The 10,148-nt window shown below is 45.4% G+C and overlaps 1 protein-coding gene across 1 annotated transcript in view; it reads left to right on the plus strand.

The window, feature by feature from the left end:
* The window catches only part of TTN (titin), a 237,954-nt gene that overhangs the window by 35,355 nt on the left and 192,451 nt on the right, over positions 1-10,148 (plus strand). Inside the window, 1 exon segment of the mRNA XM_035901431.1 lies at positions 1,117-1,173. Coding sequence (XP_035757324.1) covers positions 1,117-1,173 — 57 coding nt within the window.

Here is a 10,148-nt window from a genome sequence, read left to right on the forward strand (position 1 = left end):
GCAGGAATAGAGCTCTTAAATGTGTAATCACTTATGTTTAATAATATTACTGTAGCACTAATATGTTGGGCATTCTTTCAATACTAATTATTGGGGCTTTTTTTCCCCCTAAGTATATTTTTTATTCCTGCAAAACATCTGACCTAATCCTTTTCCTAACTTTATTCTTACCTAGCAAAAGAAGGACAAGCCAAAGCAGTAACAAAAATTACCCTTGAATCAGATACTAAAAGCTTTAAAGCAGCCAAAGATTTTCAGTTTAAAGCATCTGAAGTTAAGCAAGAATCTTCCAAGAAAACCTCAAGCTTGTTTATATCTACATCCCAAAGACCATATGAAACCGAGAAGCAAAGAAACAGAGTCTACTATCCTGATGTTGTGCCATGTGAAGACATCATGGAAACTGATGCCAAAGCACCAGAGTTTCTTGAAACTCTGCCTTCAGAAACCACTGTAAAAGAAGGAGATGATGTATTACTCTTTTGTATAATGAAGGGTGTGCCTACGCCTTGCGTAGTCTGGCTGTGCAATCAGCTAATAGTTGAGGAGTCTGCCTTGTGTTCCTTAAAACATGACGGGCCACTGTGCAGTTTAAGATTGTTGAAAGTTGGTCAGAACCACAAGGGTATATACAAGTGCAGAATAGTTAATCCTGCAGGACAAGCCGAGTGCAGCACCCATCTGAGAGTGACAGGTTGGCAACTGCATGTTCCTTCAAAATATCAGTTCCTCATGCATAGAATCATTGCATTCTGGTACATTCATTCCCTGGGAGATGATAAAGAACAAAAAGCATCTCAGTAGTCTGTGGATTGTTGAATGTTTTCTTCAGGGATTTAAGGCATGATAAAGGCATGTTACATTAGACACTTCCCCCACCCTGCAAAACAGAAAGAAAATCTTACAGAAAAGTGTACATTGCAAACAAGTTTGAAAGCATTTGATTACTCTGTTCTCAAAATTTATCAGGTGTTTGAATTGTTTGGCATGCATTTATGTGTATGTATGTGTGAAGTTCTGTATATTTGCAAGAGGGATTGGATGTTTTTCCTACAAAAAGTGTTGATTGGCGTATTTAGCAACTATGGCTCAAAAATCTTTGTCTTTTTATTCTAGCTCCTGAAAAAATTATTCATGAGAAGCTAGAGGAAGAGATTGAAATGGAAATGAAAGGTACAGTCACCAATGATGTTACACTGAATAATTAGTACCAGTAATTAGTACCATTGTGAAAAGCTTTTATCTGCTTACCTGTAGTGTCTGATGAGGAAAGAAAGACACACTTTAAAGCATATTGGAACATGTTGCATGTTTGTTTTGATATGCAAAGGGTTACCTGCATTATAAGGTTATTTAAGTTTTAAAATATGTTTAAAACTTCAAATTTATAATTTTGCAGGCATATTCTTAACTTTTACTTCATGCTTTGCAGCTGTTCACAGAGCTTTTATTTGTTCAATTTCCTTTTGAATGCATGGAATAGTTTACTTCAGAAGGAAGTTATACAAATTTTAATCATATTATTTTTAAACAAGTTAGCAACCTAACATTAATCAGTTCAATGGACACTGTTGGATGGATGGATGAAGTATACTAGAAAGCATTTGTTGTTTAGGTTATGTGAAAGTTACACATTCCCATTGATTCCTTGCACTTTTTTTACATACATTAATTCATCATTATACATCTCTTACCCTGGCTTGCAGATAGCATACGTGGTTCATGTTGCTTGCTTTTTTTCCCTGTGCATAACACTGTGAAGTTAGTGGCTGTATTAGTTCGAATAAACGCCTTCTCATTTCATGTTAGCTAATTACTTACTTTTTTTTTAATATCTTTCAAAATATTTTTTCTCAATTGTTTGAACATTTAATCTACAAGCAGAAGGGTCAGAAAGGGCGTTTATTCTACTGTCTGCAAGTCAGGTAAGATTTTCTTCTTTGCCACCCAAAGACACACAGCTTTTCCAGGCAGCAAAAACATACACGCAGAAGAACGTGTTGTTTTGAAATTAATTTTTGCTTGTTCAAGAAGAAATTTCCACAGTCTGAAGAAAGAACAGACAACGAACGATTTTCGTGTCAATCTTTAAAACAGAGCAAGGCGTTGCGTTTATTCGAACAAATATGGTGAGTGAATTACTTTTTTTTTCCTGGGTGTGTGATGGAATCTGTTGCATGCCCATTTTTTATTTCAATATATTGCTATTTCATTTTTTTCAATCAGATGGCAGGCAGAGCGTGACATGTGGTAACCCAGTCTCCTTCTCTTACAGAGCAGCACAGCAAGGTGAACCTCGAGGGACCTGAGACAGCAGCGGTGCTGGCTTGCACCCAGAACCGTAAACCCACCTTCATGCAGGGCCTCAAGTGTAGGTCTGTCTTGGAGGGGAACCCTGCACTCTTCCAGTGCAAGCTGCTGGCGTGCCCGGCACCTCACATGGCCTGGTTTCACAACAACCGGCCACTCCGCCAGGACTGCCGCAAGGTGATCCGCACTGAGAGTGAGGAGCACACACACCATGCCAGCCTGGAGGTGCGGGATGTGCGGGAGCACGATGCTGGCAGCTACAGGGTATTTGCCATTAACAGTGAGGGCTCAGCTGAGTCCACTGCCTCGCTGCTGGTGGTACGCAGTAGGGAGCAGCAGGGCTTGGGTTTTGTGGGGAAAGCAGAGTGGATGCAGGAGAGCTGGGAGTGCCTGCTGCGGCAGCGGCGAGAGGACCGGCTGCGAGTGGTGCTCCGCTGCACTGGCTCGCCCTTTGACAAGGGGAAGGAGGCCGAGCAGTTGTTTGGGGACCTCTCCCCAGCCCGGGGCATGGTACGAACCATCCGTTTTCAGAGGCTGCCACTGGTGGGGCCTCACCGTCCTGGGCCAGCATGCGGTAGGGAGCACAGTGGCACAGTGGCAGATGCTGAGGAGCTGCTAGATGAGGAGATCCGTTGGAAGCTGCAGCGGTTGCGGGAGGCAAAGAGGGCAGTGCTGAAAAAGAAGCAGGAATCCCTCATGTCCATGCCCCAGGAAGGCCCTCCTGGGAAGTCCAGCCCACCTGAGGTGGCTGACACGATGGATGGCTCAGAGCCCCTCACAGTGCATGTAGTGAAGGGGTACCGCAGGTCCAAGGCTGCAGGGGAGAGATGGCAGATGCCAGGTGGGTTCCTGGAGCCCTGTCCACCTCTATTTGTCCAGGAGGTCAAGCCCCAGGAGGCTGTTGAGGGGCACAGGTGCACCTTCTCCTGCCTCTTCCATGGCCGTCCACAGCCCACTGTCACTTGGTACAACAACACCAAGCCAGTGGGGAGCATCCGGGGCACTGCCGTTCACACCACAGAGTGCCAGTCTACACTGACCTTCCCATCCCTGCTCCCAGAGCATGATGGCACCGTTACCTGCGTGATCTTCAACCCGCTGGGGACAGTGAGCACCTCAGCTGCACTCCATGTGAGGCGACGGATGCCAGCCTATGAGGCCATGAAGAAGGAAGAGGAAAAGGCAGGGAAGAAAGAGGAGGAGAAGGTGAAGGAGGAGGAAGAAGAGGAGAAAGAAAAGGAGGAGGAGAAGGTGGAACAGGAGGAGGAAGAAGAAGTTGGCTTGGCCTTTGCAGCACAGCAAAGTGCAGTTCCAGACTCAGACTTGCTGTCACTGCCTGTGGAAATCAAAATCACTGCCCCCACTCCAACACCAGAGCAAGACACAGAGATGAGAGAGACCATGCGGCCCTCTCCAGACCAGGCTGCTCCCACCATAAAGCATAAGTTCAAGTTTTCATTTGATGTGGGAAATGAGCCACCCCAAATTGTGGCAGAAGCCCCAGCACACATCCATTGCCATGAAGGGGAGGCAGTGGTGTTGGAGTGTGCTGTGTCTGGGCAGCCCCCACCAGCTGTGTCCTGGTCCCTGAATGGCCAGAGCCTCTGTGGTAGTGAAAGGCTGAGTTTTGAGGAAGGCAAGAATGGCACGTACCGCTTATACATCCAAGGGGTCTCTGTTGCGGATGCTGGGCTGTATTGTTGTGTGGCCAAGAATGTGGCTGGAACAGCACAGACTGCCTCTGAGCTGACAGTGCAGCCCAGTGCACCCAAGTCATATACCAAGGATGGAAGCACTGAGGAACTGCCTGCCATGGACCATGTTATACACCTCCAAGGCTTCAGCACACTTAGGAAGGATGAAGAGGAGATCACATGCTCCAAGGAGGAGGAAGCCCACCTACCCTGGTCCCTGAGACTGTCTCCATCTCCTGGTGAGCAGCTGGAAGAGGAGTGTGAGAAAACTCCTTACTTCAGAGAAAGTGAGATGGAGGGAACAATGGTACAGGATATCATGGAATTTTATGCAAGGCGAGAAACAGATTATACGGAAGAAAGTGTGAGAGATACAGGTGATATTTCTGAGACGAAGCATCACGGGAGAAAAGTTGTTTCTGAGGAACACGACTTTGGAATTGATGCCACTGAGCTGCACCCCAGTGTGTCCAGAGAAGAGCATGAACTGGTGGCCAAGGACTCAGGTCACTTTTCAGAGGAGCTGGAGGCTGAAGGAGACAAGGTGGTACTACATACAGATATGCTGTCCTGGGACATCTTGAAGTCACCATTGATGGAAGTGAAAGGGGAAACACATGCCTCTGAGCAGTCTGCTCTGGCAAGGGAATGTGAGGATTCACAATTTTTCATTCCAATATCACCTGTAGTGCAAGAGGGGAGTGATGTTTACATGGAGGAGAGTGATGCCACTGCTTGGGAGGCAATGTCTCCTGATGTGCCTCTTGTAGAAGAGCCAAGTGTGCCCCACCTGCAGGACAACATTGCAAGCACACCCACAAAGGAGCAGTTTGGGTTTTATGACTTCTGTACAGAGGAGCAGCAGGAGGAACAGTCCAAGGAGCAAGAGAGATCGGTTGATATTGAACAGCAGGATATCGAGGTTGATGATCATGTGAGTAAAGAAGAAATGATTGATGCTGGGGATGCTGCACACTGGGAAATGCACAATGATGGACAAATGCCACAAGAAATGGAGTCTAATGCAGGCAACTCTTCTGTGGATTTAATCCTCACTCCTCCTGGCATAGAAAATTCAGGTCAGGATTTTACTGAGGAAGTTGAGGTTCACCTAGAAGAAGTGCATTTCAAAGAGCAGCTGTTGCCATCTGAGACTGATGAGACCAATATCACATTTGATCTGAAAAAGTGTGTGGAGCCTCTCCCAGCTGCAGAGATTGTGGACACAGAACAGGCACAAACCCCCACAGTTCTGGAGAGTGTGGAGGTAGGAGTGACTGAACTCATCTCCTCTGTGCACCAACATGATGTGCTTGTGGAAGAGATGTCTCTGAGTGAGGAGCTGTGTCAGAGCTACAGGATGCAGCAGGAGGAGGTTGGTGCCCAGGAAGAGACACAGACAAGAGAAATCAGAAGAGCTGATTTGCAAATCCCTAATGGGGACCTTGGCAGCATCATGGTATCTGCGGAAGAGGGATCTTCTGCTGAAGAAATTTGTGAGTCAGAGGTGAGTGTCTGTGGGGAAGATTCACCTGAGGGACAAATTCATAGTTTTCTGGTGGAGTCCACAGCAGATTTCCAAAGAGGAGTGCAGGAAACACATGTACAGGAGAGTGGGGAACAATTGGAGACCACAGACTCCCAGAGTGACAGCTTCATCATTGACTTGAAAAAAGCTGCACGTGAAAAGAAACCCCTGGCTCTGTATCAGGCTGAGGAGGAAGGAGGTTCTGGGATAGAAAGGGTCTTTGAGACAGGAATGAGCAGCTCCACCTGTAAGACAGAAAGCACAGATTCCTCTGAGGAGATGCTCAGGGATACCCAGCAGGAACCAAACACAACCAAGGGCTTCTCTTTTGGGCAACTCTTACTTGGTTTAATAATGGATGATCCTGTGGCACAGAAGGAGCAAAGGAAGCAGTCTTGGGGCAAGAAAAGGACTCCCACTGATGAAGCCTCTGAGAATAGCCTGGATGGAGAAGAATTGTGGGAGGATATTTCTGCAGGTCCAGAGCCCAGTGCTGTTCAAGCCTCAGAGCTGGAGCCTGACTTGTCCCTGGCCAAGTATTTAAGGTCAACTGGAATGCAGGAAACTCCAGATCTCAAAGGGACAGTTCAGAAGGAGCAGCGAGAGACCATCACTTCACTGGAAGTGGAGGAGGTTACCTTCAGCATGGTTTATGACTATTACAACAACCAGCAGGAACTCGCCCGGCCTTTCTCTCCTGAGTCAGAAATGTCTATAGAGCTGGAGAGTGGGAGTGGAGAAGAGCCACCTGATTCGGACCGCTTCTACACACCTCCCTCCTCAGTGGAGATCTTTGAAACCGCTTCATCATCATCTTACCACACACCGCTCAGCACGCCTGAGCGCTACTCCACACCATCTGAGGGCTCAGGATATAGCACACCACCCGAGCGCTACTCCACACCGTCTGAGGGCTCAGGGTACAGCACGCCACCCGAGCACTACTCCACACCATCTGAGGGCTCAGGGTACAGCACACCACCCGAGCGCTACTCTACACCATCTGAAGGATCAGTGTACAGCACGCCACCTGAGCACTACTCCACACCCTCCGAGGGTTCAAAATGCAACACACCCTCGGAGCACTATTTCACACCCTTTGAGGGACCCTGCTCTGCATCAGGGGACAGTACACCACCAGAGCGCTACCGGACACCCACTGGGGAGTATATGGATGCCCTGGCCATGCTCCCCCTCTGTGAGAGAAAGCAGCAGTCTCCAGACCAGCTACAGGCTGAGGTGTATAGGACCCCCTGTGAAGCCCTGGAACCATCAGGCAAGGAGATGCCACCTGCGTTCCTCAAGGCGTTGAGTGCAAGGAAGTTGTATGAAGGCAGCACGCTGACCTTTGTGGCCGAGGTGGTGGGTGTGCCCAAGCCAGGGGTGAAGTGGTATCATAATAAATCTCTGTTGGAGCTGGATGAGAGAGTGAGGATAGAGAAGGATGGGGACAAATGCATGCTAGAGATCACTAACATCCAGAAAGCCGATGGAGGACAGTATCTGTGTCATGCAGTGAACATTGTTGGGGAAGCTAAAAGTATCACACAGGTGGAAGTTTTGTCTGAAGATGGGCGGTCACTATCACTGCCACCCCCTGTCACCCACCAGCATGTTATACACTTTGACCTGGAGCAAAACACATCTTCAAGGTCACCTTCACCACAGGAAATCCTTCTGGAAGTGGAGCTGGATGAAAATGAGGTGAAGGAGTTTGAGAAGCAGGTCAAAATCATAACCAGTCCTGAGTTTAGCCCAGATAAAAAGAGCATGGTGGTTTCCTTGGATGTCCTTCCACTTGCCTTGCTGGAGCAAGCTGCAGGCTTGGCTGCAGAGGAGAATGAGGATGTAAAAATCGATTTCCAAGTAACTGAAATGCCTCCCCGCTTTGCTGTGCCCTTTGCAGATGTCAAGGTGACAGAAGGCTTAGAGGCAGTGTTTGAGTGCGTGGTAACAGGTACTCCTGTCCCAGTAGTGCAGTGGTTCAGAGGCGACACCTGTGTGACACCTGCCACAGGGAAGTATGTTGTGAGTCAGAAGGAGGGACTTCACAGTCTGAAGGTCCAAAATGTAGGTCCTTCTGATGGTGGTTGGTATCACTGTCGGGCAATGAATAGGCTGGGAGAAGCAGTGTGCAAAGGCTCCCTCATAGTCATGGCTCAGCAGGCGAGCAGCGAAACAGTCACGGGCAGTGAACCCTGCAGGCCTCAGAAGTGTGACTTGCTTTTGAGTAAGACTGTGAGCCCAGGAGACCAGTCAGAAATAGAGCTGGAGTTTGAGTTCGAGCCACACATAGACGACTCGGAGAAAGCGATCCGACTACTTGCGGTGACTCAACAAGAGCAGGAAGTGGAAGGGGAGAAGTGTGTCAACGTTAGTTTTGATGTGTTTGCGGAGCCATCCCAAGAGGAACGGGTTGAGTTTAGGGCAGAGGACTCAGAGAGCTGCAGCTTTGAGTTCCAGGTCACAGACAGCCCTCCCAAATTTCTGAGGCTCATTTCTGACTACAGTACGTTTGTAGGTGCCTCAGCATGCTTCCAGTGTTGCGTCACTGGTTCCCCACACCCAAGTGTCAGCTGGTACAAGGATGGTGTGTTGTTGGAAGGGGACAGGTACTGTGTGCAGGAAGAGCAGGGGGGCTCTCATAGCCTTACTATTGAAAATTTGATGCAAAGTGACGGTGGGCAGTACAAATGTATAGCTACTAACAGGGCAGGAACTGCTGAGACTTGTGCTGTGTTAACATTATATTAAATTTCCGTAATTTATTTCAGAGTCTCTTTTGAAACACTAAATGTTTTTATGCTGTTGTTCGCTGCAGGTAAAAATGCAGCACTCATTTTAGGGGCATTGTTTTTCATCTCTTTAGGGATGAAAACCACTTTATGTGGGCATATTTGTGTCTCACTTAAACTTGCCTTTGTTAGGGTATTTAAGTGAGATTTAATCTGTGCATAGGTCTTGTGCACACTTTCTGTACCGAGGTATGTTTCAGGCTCCTTCCAAGCTCCTTACTTATTCTTGTAAAGATATTTTAAGTGACATTTATGTAGGACTAATTTTTTCGTATAGTGTACATATTTCCTGTGTGTCTGTAACAGTGCAATTGTTATTGTTTCATGTAGGCTAGAAATCACCTGAAGATGTAGAAAACACCTTTTTCTTGTAACCTAAAGGTATTGAATACTAGCTTACACTTGCTATTCAGTTTGGATATAGTTCTGTGAAAGAACTCCTTAAATTGGTATTTCCCGTTCTCACAATGATGTGTCAGAACACGAGTCTTGTGATTCAGATCCTGTGTTTACAGTTTCTATCACTGCAAAATTCTTACATCCATGGGCCTCATTCTACTGACTCATGGAATTAAATGACCTTTTTTTTTTTTTTTTTAAGTCAATGGAATTATGCTGTTGCAAAGAAAAGCAACACAATGGGAAGAAAAATTTTGCATTAGTAGCAACTGGACAGGATTTTTTTCTCTATTACCAAGTAATAAACACAAAAACATATTTTGTACTGTATCTTTAGAAGTTAAAGGGAAAGGAGAGGGAGCATACTAAATCAATGATTTAACTGTAAATTCATTAAAATATTTTTGGTTGTCCCCATATTCCAGTGTCATTCATAAAAAAATACATAGTAGTAAAAACCTGAGACATTTTTATGCAGTATTCTTGTTTCACATTAGAACTAAATCTTTACATATTCCTTTCTTCTTCTTTTTTTTAAATTCGTAACAGTTAAGTGTGCTATGTGCCAAGATGACCAGAAATAAGTAGAATTTATACAGTTGTTTCCTGTAGCATTTTTTCAGCAGAAGAAATTTTTACATTAATGTTCTCAATGTGAGTATATATTTTTGTATTTAAAATTCTGCTAATTTTTAGGAAGAGAAATCAGCAGTAGCTGACATAGTTAAACCAGAACTAAACCTATCTCAAATAAACAATGATAAATTGATTAAGAAAATATGTTAAAATATGAAAGTTATTAATTAAAATTATCAGAAGTTAAATAACTTTCTAACATATGCACCAGTTTTCCAGTTACCTATATGCCAAGGTGAAACCTTGAGTTCAACAACACTAAGCCAAAATTATTTTGATTACCTGTTCATGAGGGCCTTCCAGTTATTTGCAAATTGCTGTCAGTTGCCTTGTGAACCATTTTAAGGAGCATGGTGATTTTAAGCGTAAAGGAACTATTTCTATAGTACATTCAGTTATGTTCATGCATATTCTTATTTCTGAGTTTGATGTGTCCTCACACTGAGGTCAGAGTGCATCAAAAAACTCAGTAATCTTTAAGACTATCCCATCACTCACCTGGGATAGTAATTTTTGATCAAAAGATTCACTTTGCCTGATTGTGTTGCCCAATATAAAAAAGTCAGGAGTAGCAAGTTCTAATGACCCAGCACATGGGGAAAATGACTGGAGTGGTTAGGCTGATACCAACGTGTCACTTCAGTTTCTCCCCAGGCATGACCCCATGATAAATATTTAAGATTTGGCCATTGGTAAAAGGCAGAGATAACAGTGATTTCTCATAGGTAATGGTGGTAGGAAAGAGAAAGATGAGTGTCTGACCCAGCATTGCATTGGGAAAGGGTT

This window comes from Egretta garzetta, unplaced genomic scaffold, assembly GCF_000687185.1.
Source record: "Egretta garzetta isolate BGI_Z169 unplaced genomic scaffold, ASM68718v1 scaffold539, whole genome shotgun sequence".
NCBI classification, from domain to species: Eukaryota; Metazoa; Chordata; class Aves; order Pelecaniformes; family Ardeidae; genus Egretta; species Egretta garzetta.